This window comes from Mastomys coucha, unplaced genomic scaffold (genome assembly GCF_008632895.1).
Source record: "Mastomys coucha isolate ucsf_1 unplaced genomic scaffold, UCSF_Mcou_1 pScaffold19, whole genome shotgun sequence".
Classification (NCBI taxonomy): Eukaryota; Metazoa; Chordata; class Mammalia; order Rodentia; family Muridae; genus Mastomys; species Mastomys coucha.
Genome location: NW_022196901.1, coordinates 8,050,556 through 8,070,734, shown reverse-complemented (window position 1 = coordinate 8,070,734; position 20,179 = coordinate 8,050,556). Strand labels below are relative to the sequence as shown.

Sequence of the window (20,179 nt, the reverse complement as noted above, 5' to 3'; positions counted from 1 at the left end):
TTAGAATGATAAATTTATAGTCTTATTGTATAATCTCAGAGACTTTTTAATTTGTGAAGACTCATTAATTGCATTTTCCCTGCATTTTCAGAATTTCAGTAGTTTGATCACAGCTTACAATATGCTCATGCTTAGAGACCTGCCTGTTGGTATAATTTCTATATAGAAATTGACAAATGTTAAGTCATTCATCTACCTTTAAATTCACTTACAGCAGAATAAAACCATTACTTTATGACAAATAATACTCAATTGGATTTTACACATTAAGATATTAATACTGAAATTCACAAAGAGCATACTTGTCATATGTGTTTTTTCAAAGACTCATGAAATAAATCTGCTTGTAAACTCCTTTTGATGTTTTTAATATACTCCACTTATTTAAAAGAGCCAATCTACTGCATGGCTTTCAGGGCTGGCATACTGTTATGTGGCATGCTTCAGTACACTAATGTACCAGGAGTAACTCCAGGCATGGCCATTCATCCCTAGCAGGAGAATGTAAAAAAAAGACTACAGATTCTTGGACTCTGAGAGAATAAGGATGCTTCTTAGAAATTCTGTCCTTTTTGGGGAAAAAGAGGATCAGTGAGAGAAGCATTATTGACTAGGAGGGGAAGTAAAGAATGGTCTGGTCTCACAAGTCAGCTTCATTCAAAAGACATGTTGTCATTAGCCGTTTCATGTGTGGTGATGGTTTGTATATCAGCCCCTGGAAGTGTTCAAAAGCCTGAGGGCACAGACTGAAATGAAAAGTGACAGGCCTACTTAAAGTAAAGTTTGTTTAAGACCAAAGAAGGATTCCCTGCAGAAAGCATTTATTAACTTAACAGCTCTTGCTCATAGTAATTGATTTATTTCTTCTCAGGAACGTTCTTTCTGCAGAGTCAAAACCAGAAAGAATACATACATTTGGAAATCAAGGCTGGCTCCAGTCCTGTCACTGTTCCATAAAGACCATAGTAAAACAACTAAAAGCCTTGATGGAACAAAATGTAAGCATCTCAAGATGTTAATTTAGTTACTATAATTTACATTAAATGGCAGTATTCAAAAGTAATTGCAGTATTCTTGAAAATAAACATTCTATCTTTTCTTAATTTTTCTCTTAGAACTTAGTCTGGATTAATTGTATAGGATGTATTTAATATAATAAGCTATAGTTATATTTCAAACTAAGTCAGCCCAAACAAAATACATGGTTGTTAAATATGTGATGTGTATTAATAAAAGCAGAGACATGATTTTGTTAGTGTTTAAGTTATTCTCAGTATTCTATTTTAAGATAAGATTGTTTAACACTACATGAAAACCTTATTCCTCTGGGGATCAGCACAGTGTGTGCTCTCATTGGAAAGAGCAGTAAGTAACAGAGCATCTAGGCAGAGAGCCAATGACATGCAAGACCAGGGAGGCAGAACAAGCACTGAAAATAAAATTCGATATTTGAAAATAACTTTACCTTTGCTCGTCACAATTGCATCTCCAAAATTACACATATTACATAGAATTATATATATTAGTGTAAACTCATCTTACAACTTTATCAATAGTGGATGGTCACCATTCCTTCAACACTTAAGATGAATTACTTTTACTTCATACATATAGATATAATTCTTAAGAAAAAATAAGTGAATCTTGCCTTACAAACTCTTCCAACTCTTGAAAGAATGCTTCTGTCAGAAGTGCTGCCTTCTTGAGATAATTCCCGAAAGAAGAAATATATTTTATCATCATCTGGATTATAGGTGTCTGGAATGGGGAATGTGCCAATAAATTTTGCTCCTGTAAGGACAAAAGGACAGTTACAATGTAAAACAATAAAATAATCCAGCCAGAATTGTCTTTGAGACTTTTATACATCAATTAGCAGAGTTTTGAAAAAGTAATGTGAGAGGTGAATATAGGAAACAAGATGTGCAGAAAAACATGGCACTGTGTTAGCGCACGTGGCAACACAAAGAGCTAGGGAACAAGCCTGGGAGGAGTTTCTGGAATGGGTGACAAAGTATTAGGTGATGCAACTCTTAGTGATTTCAGCAAAATCAGTCACAGACCATCTAATCACAAGTTTATATCCTGAGAAATAAATTATCTGGTGATAATTCATCATTACTATTCAAACATTACAGATTATAATTACAGGAAAATAACTGGCCACAATGTCACTAGGCAATATAATCTTGTTAGATCTCTTTCCATACAGAATATAAATGCTCTACTGTTGATCAAAATGTCATACAGATGACTTGAGAGGATTTTTTTTTTACCATCTAAAGGTTCTGATTCTATATTCTCTTTATGATGAGACTGGTTTTTTAATGCCTGTGTGATTTGTAAGGAACTTGGGGAAACCTGTACATCTCATTAATTATGACCATTGTAGAATTCTTTATTTTCCTGTGTGAAATTCACCAGACGTGGAATAAAAATGACCAGTACTGACTATGTTATCTCTAGCATATGCCCTAGAGATACTCTTTCTGAGTTTATATTTTAAAGATGTTCTTAGGCAATTTTGTACACATGACCTTAGTGAAAAGTCCAAGAATCTATTTATGCCTAATATTTCTTATAATATGGAGATACTAGTGTTATTTGTCTAGTCATATTGAGTAGTATCTACTACTGAGTTAGTATACACAAAAATACTTAGCAACCAGCAGTACCTAGTATTCAATAAATATAAATCATAGCTTGCCACAGTAGCACATATTTGTAATACCATGTCACAAGTACAAGGCCTACAAGGTGTGTTCAAGGCTTACCTATGCAATTTAGTGAGATTCTGTCTCCAAATAGAAAATATAAAAAGGACTGGAGACACCTAAGTGGTAAAGCAGTTTTATAGCTTGTATTAAGTCTGGACTCCAACACTAATAGGAGCCCAAAAATTATAAACTAAGGCAAAGATCAATGTAATATATTTTGATAGAGACAGTGATGACAGTGACTGCCATGGTTATGAGCACAATGTGGCTGGGAACCCTGATCACAGCATGTACTTGCAGTAATGACATAGAGCTATTCAAAGTTATAAAGGCTGTCTGTCCTGGCCTAGAAAGGCATCCCGAATATATGGCCAGTTACAAAGTATTTGCACCATGAGAGGCAAAACCCCTTTGTGCTGCTTCTAAGTCTGATAAAGTTTCCTAATGCCTTGATTAGAAAGAACTGAGCATTTCAAGTTGTTTTGTGTAACTGTAAGCCAGCCTGATAACAGGTCTGTGTTTGGTTCAGAAGAGGTGGTTGGAATGAAAGCAAAGATAAACATGGTTCTCTGGGAGCAGAGGAACCAATTGTGTTAAAAACAATATATGAGGAACCTGCAGGAATCACATTGTTCTTGATGATTTCTGCCTGAGAATATGATTTTTATATATCTCAAGAGTTTTGAAAAATTATTTTCCAGAAAACGAATGGCTGTTGACCAAGGTCCCATAAAGGAAGCTTCATAGTAGCCTTCTTTAAAAGTCATGCTTTCACACATCTTTAATCACATGGGTCAAGAATTCAAGACAAACTTTGGCTACTTGAGATAATTTCTCAAATTAAAACAACCAAAACATTCTCTCTCTCTCTTCCTCTCTTTCCCTCTCTCTCTCTGTATTTCATACACACACACACACACACACACACACACACACACACACACACACAGAGAGAGAGAGAGAGAGAGAGAGAGAGAGAGAGAGAGAGAGAGAGAGAGAAAGAGAGAGAAATCAAGTAATTAATACTTCTGTTACTACCAGCCTAGCCTTGCTGCCAGCCCTTAGTCTCATATTCAATCTCTTATGCCCTAAGAAAAGAGAAGAGACATGCCCGAACAAACTTCTTTTCTTTATTCCTTATTATTTCACAATGCATTCTTATATTTCTTATAATCCGGCTTTGGTTAAGACCTAAAAAATACCTAGAAATTACTTTTAGAAAAGCACATGAGACTTGAAAAATTTACTTTTCAATGTATCTTAAATTGTCAAGGCTCAATCACATTTCTACTCAAGCTTTTGGTCTAGAGTGTGGCCTACCAGACTAACATTCTAGTTGCTGACAAATTACAATTGATTTTTAAACCTGAGAAAAGTAGAAACAATCATTTTTACTAACAAACACTTTTGACTTGTTATTTTAATATTTTCTTAAAAGGAACCATCACAGGTAAGGACCATGGATGGCATCTCTAATGTTAGTTCAGTGAGGTTGAGGTCAAGATCATCCTTGCCTAAGTAGCAAGTTGAGGCCAACTTGGACTACAGAAAACCCTGTTTCAAACAAAAAATTATACAGATAATAGGAAACACCATAATTTTTTTCTATATGTGTGACTAGGACTTCAATAATTTAATGAAAATAAATCATTAGTATTAATGCTAAGGACTGCTAGGATCGAATAATAACCAATAACTACTGGCTTCAATATTCATTTGTAGTAGGTAAACATTTGCATATGTATTAAAATGCTGAAGCAAACAAGCTCTGATACTGCAGTTACCTTAAAAGGAGCGTCATTGTGGAAAATGCTAACATTCCTCCAGACATTAAACATGGATTTGTAATACTGTACAGAATGTTTTAACAGTCTCTAATGCAACGCTGTAAAGCTGGATGAAAATCTACAGTCATAGGTTAGTTACATGGGCATTAACTGAAAAGTAAAAACCAAGACGCTTTTAATCATCTGAATTTATGTGTCAGTGACATGGATATGAACATTCTGTAGATAAAGATTAGCCAGTGGTGAAAATGAATGGCTGAATGAGAGAGAGCAAGGAATGAATAAGTAAATCTTTAGTACTTAGAGTACGCATAAAGGAGGCCAAGACAAATTATTTAGAAATCATAGGAGTATGATTGGCCCTCTTCTTTTAGACAAATACAGGAGCTTAAAACAGACATTAATCTGAGAATAATAGATTGTAGCACTTAAATATAAAAGCAATAAAAGTTACACGTGCATTATGATGACTCTTGAAATGTTGGTATGCTTTTGGATCTAGGTAGCAGACACAAGTTTTTTTCTTAGTTTTAAATTTATCATTCTCTTTGACACTATTCTATTCTATTTTATTATGTGCATGGACATTTTGCTAGCATGTGTATCTGTGCACCACTTTCATGTATGTTGCCCACAGACTGAGAAGAGGTTCTCAGAATCTCTGTGACTAGAGTTACCATGGCTTGTGAGTTATTATGTTGGTGCTAGGATTAGAATCCAGGTATTCTGGGAGAACAGGGAGTGATCATTATTGCTGTACCATGTCTCTAACATACTAATATACATTGATAATGAAAACTTAAAATCATTTGTATAGTGGTATGAAATGCACATTCTTGCCTGGTATGGTAGCATAAGCCTTTAATCCTAGCAGTCAAGGTATGGGAGGTGCAGTGTGGAAGTAGAAAGAGGCAGGAGGTTCTCTGTGATTTTAGGGCCAGCAAGATCTACATAGTGAATTCCAAGACAGCCAGAGCTACATAATGAGAACTTATCTTAAAACAAAACAAAACAAACAACAAACAAAACACAATAACAAAACCCAAACCATCCAAACAAAAAGACTGACAGTTTATAATCTTTTCTTGAGAAAAAAAATGGGGACTTCATAATTTAAAACAGAAAACTACCAAATAGTCAGACCAAATGAAAAGAGGAAATTGTTTATAAAAGATTCTTCAAGCTGAATATGGTTACTCAATCCAAGAACTTTGGATAATGCCGCAGGAGGACTGCTATGAGTTCAGGGCAAGCTTAGCCTGCATAGTACATCCTAGGCTAGTTTGAGCCATGGAATGAGCTTCTCCAGCATTAAACAAACAAACAAGACAGGCACAGTAGCAAAACCCTTTAATCCTAGCATTTGGAAGACAGAGCTAGGTGGAGCTCTGTGAGTTCAAGACCAGCCTGGTCTACAGAATGAGTCAGGACAGACCGTTCTTTGTTACCCAGAGAAAACTTGTCCCCAAAACAAACAAACAAACAAACAAACACTCCTAACTAAATAACTAAATGTGTTTCTGTAAGACAATCCGATGAGGAGTTGGGAGAATGGTCATGTGAGTTGATTTATCCTGATTGATCTTCCCTCTATTTACATAAATGGACAGTGTGTAAAGAGTAGAATGAATGTACAAGGTGTGAAGAGAGCACAGGCATTTGAGACATGCTGAGGGTGTGCTGCAGACATACACAGGGCAACCTTTTTGAAAGTGAAAACATGCAGCTGCGGCCGGAGAATACCCCTGAAATGACAAAAAGCTAGAGTGTGACAGCAGCCCAGCTTTCAGGAATTCTGCATGACACAGATGGCAGAAATTACCAGTGTTGCAAGCACTGATCTTTCAACTGTTAGATAACATAGAACATGCAACATCCATGACTGTGTTATTCAGTCATTGCTGACTTTTATTGAGTGCGGTTCTTTTACAAGTTTTGGAAGAAAATTATTTTTGAGGGAAAGTCAAAGCCAACTGTTTATTATATGAAGAAATCTAATTATGGAAGAGAAGAGCGAGTATCAAGAAGTGCTCTGTTCTGTGATTTAAACAATAAACATACTTACAAGCTAAAAATAAATACAAGTTTTGAGAATAGTGCATTTCTTTCTTTTAGATTATACCAAGGTCTTGTCTTAGAACACTGTTGTTAGCATTTTATGATAGAAATTCTTTCCTGATTGGCTGCCAATTTTCGGTAAAAATAGCTATCATTTAATTAGTGCATGGCTGTTGAATTCAACAATTTAAACCCATAGCAATAGACACCTGGGCTTTATTATAGCAAACTCCCCTCCCCCTGTCATTTAAAACATGTGTCCTAATAGGGACAGAGTTTGAAACTATGAGCTTTTAGAAGTGAACTCTAACATGACACTGCCAAATGAAGATGACAAAATCTTAGCCTTCAGAACAGAACACGCTCTTTCTCCCACAAGTCTCTGTTGCACAGGGTGATCATACCTATCCCAGTATACTTTATTGACAGTGATTTTCTAATTGCCTTTGATTTCTTCTAATGTTGTCTTCCAATTGTCTTAACGTCTCCTTCCATGTGGGACAATTTACAGAGAACAGAGAGTTTCAACAGAAACTTTAAATTAAAATCCCCTCTAATATGGTAAAAATGAAAATTTAAAACAAAAGTTCCCAGCTACTCCAGAAAGAAAACAAAAGCACATGCCTCCAAAGTTCATTACTTGTTTCCATGTTCCAAGTGGTGACATTCTGTAGATCCACTCTGAGATTCTAAAAAAACCTCAACCCCATTTGAGTAACCACCCTGTGTTGTCCCTGTGTCCCTGCCTCTGTATGTATCTAAAGATCATATTGATGGGGAATGAGATTGGCTTAAGCTTTCCTGAGAACTGCACATAGGGTTTCTGTTCTGTTATTCTGTATCCTGATAACGTATTTAAAAAAAGAGTTTCAAGGAAGACTCCAGCACTTGATTCTTGAGTCATGAAGGAGGCCAGGAGGTCCTACAAGGGAGTCTGAACAAGGGAGACATTGGCCGTTCTCATTCTGGCTGTTCCCAAATGGGGTACAGGACACTGCATGGTGTGCATTTAAGGATTTTAAATTTCCTGAGTAATCAGCACCTTAATTCTACTAAATGTTCATAACCATTATATGAAAAATAATTGCTCAGCATATATATATTATATACATATAATCTTAACAATTAAATTCCAGTGAATTATCAAATTTGTTTTTTATATTTTACTTAACCTAATGCTGTAGTATGCTTAAATTAATTTAGCTTAAATTCATAGGAAAATAATCTACCAATGAAGCACATATACAGCTCTGTTTGATTTTTACTTACACTATATTAAATTGAAATCATCATTAGTTGCTAGTGTTTACATCTGAGTTTTAAACAGAGCAGCCTGTGGATCTTGTCATTCTGTGGCAAATCCAGAGTTAAACAAGAAGAGGCTTTCATTCCCATAACTACTACTAAAAAAAATAGTATCAACTTTCCAATTTAGAACAAGCTACAAGCTAGGGGACCAGAACATATCCCTTCTAGATATTGCATCTCAATTTGTGAAGTATGAGGTTAAAAATATGTTTCTAAATGAACATTCATTTTCATCAATTACAATAGTTCAGCTGTGTTCTGGCCTTTACATTCTTAGCTCTGCCAGAAAATCCCAGTAGTTTTTATCTTTGGGCCATGTTCTGAATGTGTGTACAAAATAACCATTTCTTTGACAGAGGATAAAAATGGTCCTTGACAAAACCATTATTTTACCTTTGCCCATCAGTTCTCTCCTCATTATAGCAATGTTACCCAGTTTCTGTAATTTCTTCCTTTGCTCTGGCCTGATTTCCCAGGGACCAAGGAAGTCTTGACTGATTGGGTCTCTGGAAGTAATGGGGTGATTTCATTCTGGCTTTCCATTCCCTCAGCAAATGGCTGAGGAGCTGTTTGTATGTACTCAGTTCTGCCCAGACTGCCTTGCCCTCTCCTACAGCTGATCTAGGCTCATTTTCTCTGTCAGCTGTACCCTTTACTGCCAGACCTACATCTTCAGTGTGCTGTAGCCCCACATGGAGCATACACAAATATGAATATGAAGACAGTACAACAGCTTGGACGCTTCCTTGTGCAGAACAAGCCTGTATTGGATTCCCTGGGAAGAGTTTAGCATCCAAAGCTAGACTGATTTATTTTAGTTTCAGTCTTACCTGAAGTCCTAGTTAGGTATCTAAGTATCTGACTTCTAATGTCTTCCTGTGAGTAACAAGCAAACCGTAGTTTTCTCAAAATTGTGCCATTAAATAAAATTGCACTGTAAAATTGCCCTAGATAACATCTAATATGTATGCTATCTAAAAAATGAAAAGGGAAAGATGAAAGTGAGGGAAATTAGTTGGTGAACAATCAAATAGGGGCAATAAAACCTCTCTGAGGCCTTGAGACTTACAGGAGGAGAGTGGCCTTGGCAAGAACAAGGTCAATAGAGGGTTTGAAGAAAATAGAGGTGCTTACTGACAGACTAGGTAAAGGAGTTGAAGGAAGGGAAGGGATCAAAGATAAGTTCAAGGTAAATAGGTGAAGGAAGCTGAGAAAATTATGAGAGATAACATCAGGAACCTGACACCAAAGGGACAGTTCAAATGGAAAAAAAAAGATATAAAAATTTTACTTACAGATTTTTAGATGCAATTAAAGTGGAAGGTCATTAAAAAACCAAAACCAGACTAAGTATGATGTTTATCATCTTGTTTGAATAAATAATTAGCATGCACACAAGCCTCCAAGCCTCCTGGTGAGGGTTTTACAAATCAGGTTAACTAAACTAGGACAGCATGCCTAAAGGTGAGTGCCTTTATTCCTTGGGCTGTGATTCCAGAGGGATAAAATAAAACAGAAGAGCTGGGAGCAGCATTCTTCTCTTGCTGCTTCCTGACTGCAGATGCAATGTGAGCAGCTGCCTCAGTGTAGTACACCCTTGAACTGTGAGCCACAGGAAACTCCCTCCCTTACATTGCTCTTGTAGGAACCCATATAAACATTTTAAAGGCCACTTAATGGGAAATGATGGGGGTTAACTCTTTAGAAAATAGCACATATATCAGTGGAGATCATGAGGTAGGATGAGCTCACTGAAATGAGAGAAGGAAGGAAAGGAGGTCAATAGGTTAAATGTTAAAGAGTCATTGGTGAAAAGCCGAGAAGATTTATTCTTTCTATGTTGCCTCCTACTTCTCCCACTTTCAGGAATAATATCATCAGTGGTTACCTTGACACAAATTCCACTCTTAGAGATGCCTAAAATAATTTTAACAAGTTCCCACATAGGTGGTAATCAAGATTTATAAGTGTGTGTGTGTGTGTGTGTGTGTGTGTGTAAGTTGATGTAGTTCAAGATAAGAATAATGACAGAAATATCTAGAACTATTCTGAACTATTCTGGCAGGTCAAATCTTTTGGTCACTTTGACTATTAATCAGTAAATATTGTCTTGAATAATTTCCATGAATGTTAGCTCCTTTAATTCTTAAAAAAATTCCTACCATATATCTTTTCTACTAGTCTCATTTTTACTCTCTCTTGGCCTCTATACTAAACAGTGCTTATGGTCCTATTCACCAACAAATACTGTCCATCTCACATATGATTTGCTGCATATTTTCATATTCTTCTAACTGCCTTTGCTACTTTTGTTTCTATTCCCTCTCATTTGTATCCATTTTCCCAATGGACAGGTCGTCCTATCCACATCACTGTCTATTAGTCTTTAGGGTAAGACTAGTTAACTTTAAGAAACACACACACACACGCACACACACACATGTTCCTGATTAAAAAGTAAAACCAATCTGGCGTTTTCCCAGAATATTGGAAATAATTCTATCTGAAGACTTAGCTATACCCATCCTGTCCATATACCCCTCCCCTCAAAATATTCCATTATATCGCAAGGATACATAATCCACTCTGGTCAGAGCAGATATATTTGTAATAGCCAGAAACTGGAAATAACTCAGAAGCCTCTCAACCAAAGAACAGATACAGAAAATATGATTCATTTACACATGGAACGCTATTCAGCTATTAAAAACAAGTACATCATTAGTTTTGCCAGCAAATGGAAGAAACTTCGGAATAGCATCCTGAGTGAGATAACCCAGATCCAATTGGACATGAGTAAGATTAGCCAAAAAGTACAATATACCTATGTTGTGCTCCAGAGACCCATAGAAGCTAAACAAGGAGGAAGGCTAAAGCGAGGATTCTTGAATCTCACTTAGAAGGGGGAATAAAATAGTCATAGGATACAGATAGAGAAAGGGAACTGGGTTGGAGAGGGCATGGGAAGGGGAAAGGGGCAATGTCCAGAAGCAAGTCTAGGCAGAGACAGGAAGGCCAGAGGGCCAGGAAAATGAATGCTGGAGATGGGAGAAAATCTCTAGGACATGCCAGAGATCTGGGGTCGGGGAGGCTCCCAGGAGTCTATAGGGGTAACTTTAGCTGAGACTCACAGCAGTAGGGCTATGGAACCTGAAATGTCCACCTCCTGTAGCCAGGCAGGACCCTCATTGGAGGATAAGGACACTAACATACCCACAAAACTTTTAACCCAAAATTTGTTCTGTCTGCAAGAAATACAGGGACAAAGAGAATGCAGAGACTGAAGGAATGGCCAAATAATAAGATGAAAGTGTTTTCAGCCCCCTTGTTCACTACCCTGAGACTCCTTGCCTAGCAGCATATAATGGACCTACATAGAAAGGCAGAGAAGGCAGCTGTGTACTGCCTATCGATGCAGGTCCATTGGGTAGAATAGCATTCAGAATGCGAAAGGCTTACAAGTTGTTAAGGGAATGGCAGATCATTTGAAAGGTGTCCTATTTTTTTTAATTCTACTCAAATAGCAACAACAATAATTGCATAGATAGACTTCTTTATGGATATGTCATGATGAGGATTGACTAGATTGCCTTCTAACTGAAAAATCCAATTTTATGCTTTATTTTAAAACCATAAGAATATTTATACAATCAGGTACCAAAGGGGAAATCTATGAGATTGCTCTCAAATCTAGCAATTGTAAAACCTATTAATTTTTCATAGATTTTTTTCTTTGGGGCCAGTTTGGAAATACCTTTACTGGGTAAACAAATTTAATTACAGGTTTTGACAAAAGGAATGTTTTAAGAAGTATCTTTCCTTTTGTTTATATTGTCACTGTTCAAAAGGCACTCAGAAATAGGAACATAGCCCATGAATTAGGAACAAATCTCTGGTTTGGCCTTCTCTACTAAACCCACTAGTTTTGCTGGGACTGATAAATGTGATCTGAAATAAACTATGCTATTTCCCCCTGTAAATTGAATAAAGTAAGGCAGTGTGTGAAATAGTCTTATATTATTCTTTAAAATAACCACATAAATTCCTTAGGGATTTTAAAAAAATCTTGCTTTTTAAGCCACAAGTAACATATAATATTTAAACATACTAATAATTAGGCAAACCAAAATCAATATTCAAAAATCTTGGAGTGCTTTTCTAAATCCAAACATAATTTCAGCATCAGAATTTAGCATTAAACTTATCTCTGCCAAAACATGATAAGAAATGGAAAATGCTAATTAACTTATACATAGTGTATACAATTATTAAAGCACATATAATTGCATGTGATAATTCAAATATGACAAAGAAGATAGCATTACTATCTAAATCATTTCTGTTGAGCTAATATGCTTTGTAATTTAAACACAGAACACAGATTGACAGCTTAAACCCTGGTTCTGTAGCTGACAGATTGTAAGACCTTGGTCAAATCACTCATCATTTCTCACTCACACTTTACTCATCTTTAAAATTAAAGTGTTAAAACAATAATGTGTCCAATGTCATTGTAAGTATTCTTAACAAATAACATCTTTATTAGATCACAAGAGTACCAAAGATATGTCAAAGTTTTAGGATATAGTAACTATCAGCTGTACACACGTACATACACACATATGCACACACATAATTTCTGGAGGTTAGTCTAATTTGATGTGAAATCATTACAAATCTATTTGTAAGTGGTGTACTAAAATCAACTCTCCTCAAACACATTCGGATGCATGGTAATAATGAGCTTCTCATCTTTCCAAAAGCAAAGTCAAAACAAACAGAAGAGAAACATCTCTAACCATTGAGCCAGTAGTGTTCTGAAATGTCAGTTCTGATGTAATGGTGGTCCTGCATTAGCCCAAGGGACCTTGTGAATGCAGTGTCTTTGCCAAGGAAATCAGATGCTGTTCCAGAGTAGAGGTGCTCATCTGCAAGACACAAAGGAAACATGGGACTGCTAAAACAACAGAAGTAGATGACCATATGACACCCAGCACATGGTCTGCTTAACACTACCTGTTGCTTCATATGTTTTTCAGATTCTGAAGGAATAGCTTAGGTAAGGAAGTAACCCAATTAACAATGATAAGCAGAAGCAGAGCCTAGAAAGCTGGATAGTGCAATTCATATTTGCTTAACTGACACAACCTCCCAGCCCACAGCTTTTCTTTGTCTAGCCCCTGCGGAAAGGGAGCTTTCAACGCTGAAGTCATTCCTGGTAATTATAAATATGCTGCATTCCTTGAGATGACCGTGCCTCTAAGGCTCCGATAAACAAAGGGAAGATTGTGCTCCTGCTGCATCTTAAACTTTTGGCTCTATGTTCTATGAAGTGAATGTTTCATCAAGGAGAGAAAGAGGAATAATACGGTGGAAAGGAAAAGAGGAAAGAGGAGTGAGAAGAGAGGAGGGGGCGGAATGGGGAGAAGGAACAGAGGTGAGGAGAAAGGACACAGAAACATAGATTTGGAAGAAGAAAGGGCTGGAATGGAGGCAAGGAGATAAGGATAGAGAAAGTCTGAGTGGGTTTAAGGATCATTGTCCTCTGTCTGTTTGCCAGTGTGCTTGTCAGAGCACTGGGGAGGGGAGGCAGGAAGAAGGCTGTCCCTGGAGCATGATGTGTTGTCCTTTGGAAGCTAAAACTCTGCTATTTCAAGAGATTGAGACAGGAAGCTTCTTTGGCTTACACCCAAAATTAAAGTGAAAATGACTAACCTGCATAGATCATTTAAATTTCTTAAGTACCTATGTAATGGCTAAGAACAAAAACACCACTGAAATGTAAATTACTTTTGGAAGCAAAAATCTTCAAAACTCTGTCTGGATGGGAAATGATTAAAACGCTTTCTAATTTCCCTGCTTATGCCTTATAGCCTTCCACTGGACCCACTGGGATAGTTCAGTAATAAATCTACTGAAAATAAAATGGGGTAAAACTCAGTGGCATACACTCAGCGCAGGTAGCAAACCATCCCCACCATTGAAAGAAATTTCTCTAGCATATCAGAAAATACCAAGGTTTCAATGAGAAATACAAAATTGAAATATAGAGTAACAAATGATGATGTCAATAAAAAGCTTTCTAGAAGCCTTAGAGAAGAGGAAGCATCTGAAACATCTTCTACTACAAACATGTCAATATTTAGTCAAAAAAAGAAGTGTGTTCTAGGCATAATGTTGATTTGAAAATCCAGATTTAAAAACTGGCGTGTTAATTTTGGGAGTTGTACAGGGATTTCTAAGAATGTTCAGCACATCCACAATGTGTTTCTTTTTTATAAAGGGCTTATCATTCCCTTAACAGATAAAAATAATATGCAGCATCTATTAAGAAGACATGACCGTGGGTTGTATAACTTCGAAACACACACTTACTTCAAAGCAAAAGTTCTGGTTCTCACTATGTGGAAATTAAAATGTCATGGGGCTTCATTCAATTTTATCATTACCTCACACGGTTGATTGACAAGTTACATAATAAGAGACTAAAGTCATGAACCAATCAAAACAAAGGCGTATTTATAATGTTTAAAATGCAGGGCTCCTGCTGATGTTCTATAAAACACAATTCAGACCATACAGCATTGCCTTCTTTCAACAAGACAGTCTTTTCTATGAGAATTTGAGATGTATAGAAAGCCAGACACGGCTACAGGCATGAGAAAATAAAAACTGCTCACATTTCTATTAATAGAAATATGAGAGCAAAGATGCCAAGACAGTTTACAGCTATATTCTGTAGCTTGATTCATTGTTTTTTCATTTCCCTACTTAAGAAATGCTCTATGTGGCACCCTCCTGAGTACAAAGAGGGTCAAAGGGGAGTATTAGAAAATCTCAGGTGAGTAAAGGTAGTTTTAGAAGTCTGATATTTGCATGAGAGTGAACCGAGTCAGACATTTGATTAAAAAGCAGACATTCAGGAATGCTGTCACCCCATTCACATCACAGACAAAGACGTTCATATAGTGAGGCCGGTAGCAACATGTGGGAAGGGCTAATCCAATATTCTATTCAGTTCAGTCAGAAAATGTGGTTTAGTCTACACAGGCCTTTTTAGAAACTCTCTTAGACACAAGACTTGTTTGCCCTGATCTTACCTGTCATTACTGAAGCGAAAGGCTGCTGAGGATCAAAGGGACATTTCAGTCTGCCAGACTCCAGGTTATGCATGTCTAGTTTAAATATGAGTTCCTGTGGTAAGAAATTCAATGACATGTTTAAATTTATCACAGTCAGCAAGAACATTGCAGATAAGATTTGGGTTCCCATTCATTAACTCTATAAAAATGAATTGAGCACACAGCATCTGCATTGTGCTGTGACTTAACTCTTGAGGCACTGTTATGTCTCCAAAGACTCTAGGCCCAGTTTTTTGTTTTGTTTTGTTTTGTTTTCCTTTTATCAAATTGATTCGATAAGTGCTCATGTTGGGGTAATGTTTTGCTCGAAATGCATTTTGTCTGGATCACTGTCATTACAAAACAACAACACATTAGGACAGGACTCGCCTAATCCTGCAGAGACTTGATACACCAGGGTTGGGGAACACCAGGGCAGGGGTGGGGGCAAGTAGCCCCTCAGAGTCAAAGGGGAGGAAAGATGGGAAGAAGGACTCTGTGAGGGGGAACAGGAGTAGGGCAGCCTTTGGGATATAAATAAGTAAGTAAGTAAATAAATAAATAAAGCAAGCAAGCAATATTTTCAAAGACTTTTTTTTCTTGTGTTCGTTGTGTACGTGTGTGTATATGTTTTGACATGTGTGTGCACATGTTCATTAGGATGCCTACACACATGTGTGCTCATAAATTTGGGGGACAGACGTTATGTCAGATGTCTCCCTTAATTGTGTTCCACCTCCTTCTTTGAGACAGGGTCTTACATTGAACCTGGAGCTTGACAATTTAGCTATAGTGGTGGACCAGCAAGCTCAGGGACCCTATCTCCATCTTGTCCATGCAAGGATTACAGACATGTGCAACATTTGTGCATTGTGGTGGTTGTAGGGCCTGAACCTAGGTCTTCATGCTTTCACAGCAAGCTCTTTACCAACTGAGCCATACTCCCAGCATAAGTTTAATAATTTACCTAGGCTAATAAACCCAGATTTTTTCTTACTATTTGAACATCTCTGGAAATGTGTGTGTGTGTGTGTGTGTGTGTGTGTGTGTGTGTGTGTGTTGGGGGTGTGGGTATGACTGTATATTCCATGGAGCTATCTATATGTGTAGAGGCCAGAGGATAAGCTCATGTACTGGCCCTCATCTTGCACCCTGTTTGAGACAGAGTCTGGGCTGTGAGTATCTGAGGATGCTCTTGTCTGTACTTCCTATCTCACAACAGGAAGTACTGAAATTATGGTGCTTCTGTGCCTGGCCTTATGGAGGTCCTGTGAATCTAAGTACTGTTCCTGACACTTGTGTAGCAGTAGACTTTACCTAATTAGTCATTTCCCAGTCTCCAATTAAGTATAAAGAATAAATTTGCAGCTGGGCGGTGGTGGCGCACACCTTTAATCCCAGCACTTGGAGGCAGAGGCAGGTGGATTTCTGAGTTCAAGGCCAGCCTGGTCTACAGAGTGAGTTCCAGGACAGCCAGGGCTACACAGAGAAACCCTGTCTCGAAAAACTAAAATAAATACATAAATAAATAAGAAATAAATTTGCAGCCCTGTGGTGATGGAGCAGTCCTAGAATCCCAGCAGTAGGGAGATGGAGGTAGTCAAATCTCTGAGTATGACACCAGCCTGCTCTACAGATCGAGTTACAGGCTAGCCAGGGTTACACAGATTAACCCTGTCCTGGGAAAGAAATAGGCAATTTAACAAATAAATAAATAAATAAATTTGCTTTTTTGACATGGTGGTGCATACCTCTGAGACAGCAACCTGGGAAGTAGAGGCAGAAAAATCAGGAAGTCTATGCTACATAGAGAATTTTGTTATACCAGGTCCTTGAAACAACACAAAAACTACCCTGTCCAAAAAAAAAAAAAAAAAAAAAAAAAAAAAAAAAAGAAAGAAAGAAAGAAAAAGAAAAGAGGGAGAGAGAATTTGCTAATATTTGCCTTTTTAGCATGATATAATTATTATTTGTGTAACTAAGCCTTTCAAATATACCACACTGTCTAAGACTGATGACTTTTAAAAAATGCTAAATGACATAAAAATATCCTTAAAAAGGCAGTCATTTTCATAGATGTTGACTCATGTACAGAAAATAATATCCTGTTGTAATATTTTCACTATTATGAAAACACTGTATGTGAAAGAAACAGTTATTTTGGCAGTAGAATCTATTTTTATAGTAGTGGCCACAGACAGAATGACACTGGCAGACTTTCGATATTCTGGAGCAAGTCATCTCATACAGGACTTTCCAAGAAAAATATGCATGCATAATAAGTACAGCCCCATGATCCCTAGTGTCTCAAAACAATGACAATACCACCTTCCAACTGAGAGGAGATGACTCAGCCTCTACAGTTAGGAGGGAAATGCATGCTGCAGGCATTATAGACAGCAAATCTGTTACATCAAGAAAGAACCACCCATCACTATTCCTGAATTAAATTGTCATTTGAACAAGCCTAAAAGGAACTGTAGTCCAGTAAAAGGCAATAACAGCTATTTAAATGTGGTTAGGAATTGGTATTCCATAAATTAAAACAGACATGTTTTAATGCAAATAATTGTACCTAATAATTCAAAAAGGAGTTATTGAAGATTTCGTCACTTGATCAGACTATTAAATTTTCACCTCAGACCTGCCCTAGAACTTCAGCTTTGGCCAGGTAGTGGTGCATGCTTTTAATCCCAGCACTTGGGAGGGAAAGGCAAACAGATATCTGGTTTCTGAGTTTGAGGCCAGTCTGGTCTACAGGGCAGGTTCCAGGACAGCCAAGGCTAAACAGAGAAAGTTGGTCTTACCAAATCATCCGGCTTTGTACTCAGAACTGTGAAGGCAGAAGTGCCAGGTACTTTGCTCAGTGTCATACAGCTATGGATAGAAACTAAGATAGTCTCATAATTTCAGACTCATGGATTTAAAAATGTACTGGGATATATAGTCTCAATGGGATCATGTGACATGCTCAGACATAAGAGCTTTTATTTATTTGAAATTGCCTAAAGAAAAATGATAGTGGATCCTAGACATAGAAAATAGTCCCAGCAAGAATGCGCTTATGCTTCCAAACTGTGAGGGGGAGTGACTGGAACAGGGCAGGGCAGGGGCAGGGCTAAAGAGAATGGTTGTTCCAATGTTTACCTGTCACTAAAAGCCCATTATTTTCCACTGGCCAAACAGACCTATTGACTCTAAGGCATCAAATGAGATATTGGAAAGGAAAACTAAATTCTGCTCCAGATCTGTTATTCATACATACAGACAGAAAAACAGACAGACACACAGACAGACAAAAAGAAAGATAGATATAGATAATATATTTCATTATTATCCTTTAGAAGCCTGATAGTTATCTAATGAGAGACAGAAAGGGATGGATCTGGTAGATATATATTTATATAAATTTATATATCCCTAAAAAAAATACCTAGGAGAATAGCATAGTAGTAAATAAAATGAGAACTGCTTAGACTTTTGTTTTTAAATATAATACTATTACATTTCAAAAGGAAGCCCCAATTTTTGTATTTGTGGGAATTGAAGAGAATAACTTTCCTGTAATCTCTTGGAGGACACAGCAAGAAAGCAAGTCTTCCTGAATCGGCTCGAGGGAAAGAAAATGAAATGAATGAAAACTCACTACACTTGCTGAGACAATCAGAAGAGCACAAGACTTTTACGTTTCTAAACTTCCATTTTGTAAGATATTCTTCACATAATCCATTTAGTTTAATTAATCACATAAAATGTCTCTCATTGGACTGCACATATAGAAATATCGTTATAAGTTGGAAGATGACTATGTGGGTAAAGATGGCTCAGTAAATACTACAAAGCCTGACAACTAGAGTCCTATCCTCAGGATTCACAATGTGGAAGCGCAATACCCTTTCCTCAATGTTGATCTCTGACCACTACACATGCTCCACAGTACGTATGTGACAACACACACATATACACATTCTCACATACACACACACACATACACACACATACACACATATACACACATATACACACACATACACACATACACATACACACACACATATACACATGTACACATACACACATGCACACATACACACACATACACACATATATACATATACACATACACACATACACATAAATATACACATACACACACATACACACATGCACATACACACATACATACACACATACACATACTCTCACATACACATGCACACACAGTCACACACAAGAATACACACACATACACACACTCATTCACACACACAAATAATCACACACTCTCTCACACACAAATATACACACTCATTCACACAGACTCACCCACACATACCTACACACTCTCACACACACACACACACACACACATGCACACATACACACATATATACATATACACATACACACATACACATAAACATACATATACACACACATACACACATACACACACATGCACACACATACACATACTCTCACATACACATACACACAGTCACACACAAGAATACACACACATACACACACTCATTCACACACACAAATAATCATGCATTCTCTCACGCACAAATATACACACTCATTCACACAGACTCACCCACACATACCTACACACTCACACATACACACACACACATATACACACACACACACACACACACACTCACACACAAATACATACACACAATCTCACACTCACACATATTCACTCACACTCACGTAAACACACACATACACACACTCACACACACAAATTAAAATGTAATTTTAAAAAGTTTAAAAACACATTGGACAGATAAAAGGCTCAGAGGGAAAAATAAATTACCATATAAAGCACTGAAAAATAGCACACACCCCATTTAATGTTGAGCTGTTTAAGCCCTACAGGGTTAACCTCTGCTTTCAGTTCCTTTTCTCTCTTCTTTTTTCCTCCCTCCCTCCCTCCCTCCTTTCTTCTCTCCCTCCCTCCTTTCCTTGCTCCCTCTCTCCTCTCCTCCCTCCCTCCCTCCTTTCTTCTTTCCCTCCCTCTTTTCCTCCCTCCCTCCCTCCCTTCCTCCTTCCTTCCCTCCCTCCCTTCCTCCTTTCTTATCTCCCTCCCTTCCTCCCTTCCTCCCTCCCTCCTTCCCTCCCTCCCTCCCTCTCTCCCTCCTTTTCTCCCTTCTTCCTTTCCTCCTTTCTTTCCTCC

General features: G+C 37.4%; 1 protein-coding gene across 1 annotated transcript in view; it reads right to left on the bottom strand.

The window, feature by feature from the left end:
- The window catches only part of Sema3d (semaphorin 3D), a 200,496-nt gene that overhangs the window by 54,433 nt on the left and 125,884 nt on the right, over positions 1–20,179 (bottom strand). The window contains exons 6-8 of the mRNA XM_031380014.1: positions 14,971–15,064; positions 12,670–12,798; positions 1,649–1,791 (exon numbers count right to left, since the gene is read on the bottom strand). Of these exons, the coding sequence (XP_031235874.1) occupies positions 1,649–1,791; positions 12,670–12,798; positions 14,971–15,064 (366 nt within the window). The remainder of the gene's footprint in view (positions 1–1,648; positions 1,792–12,669; positions 12,799–14,970; positions 15,065–20,179) is intronic.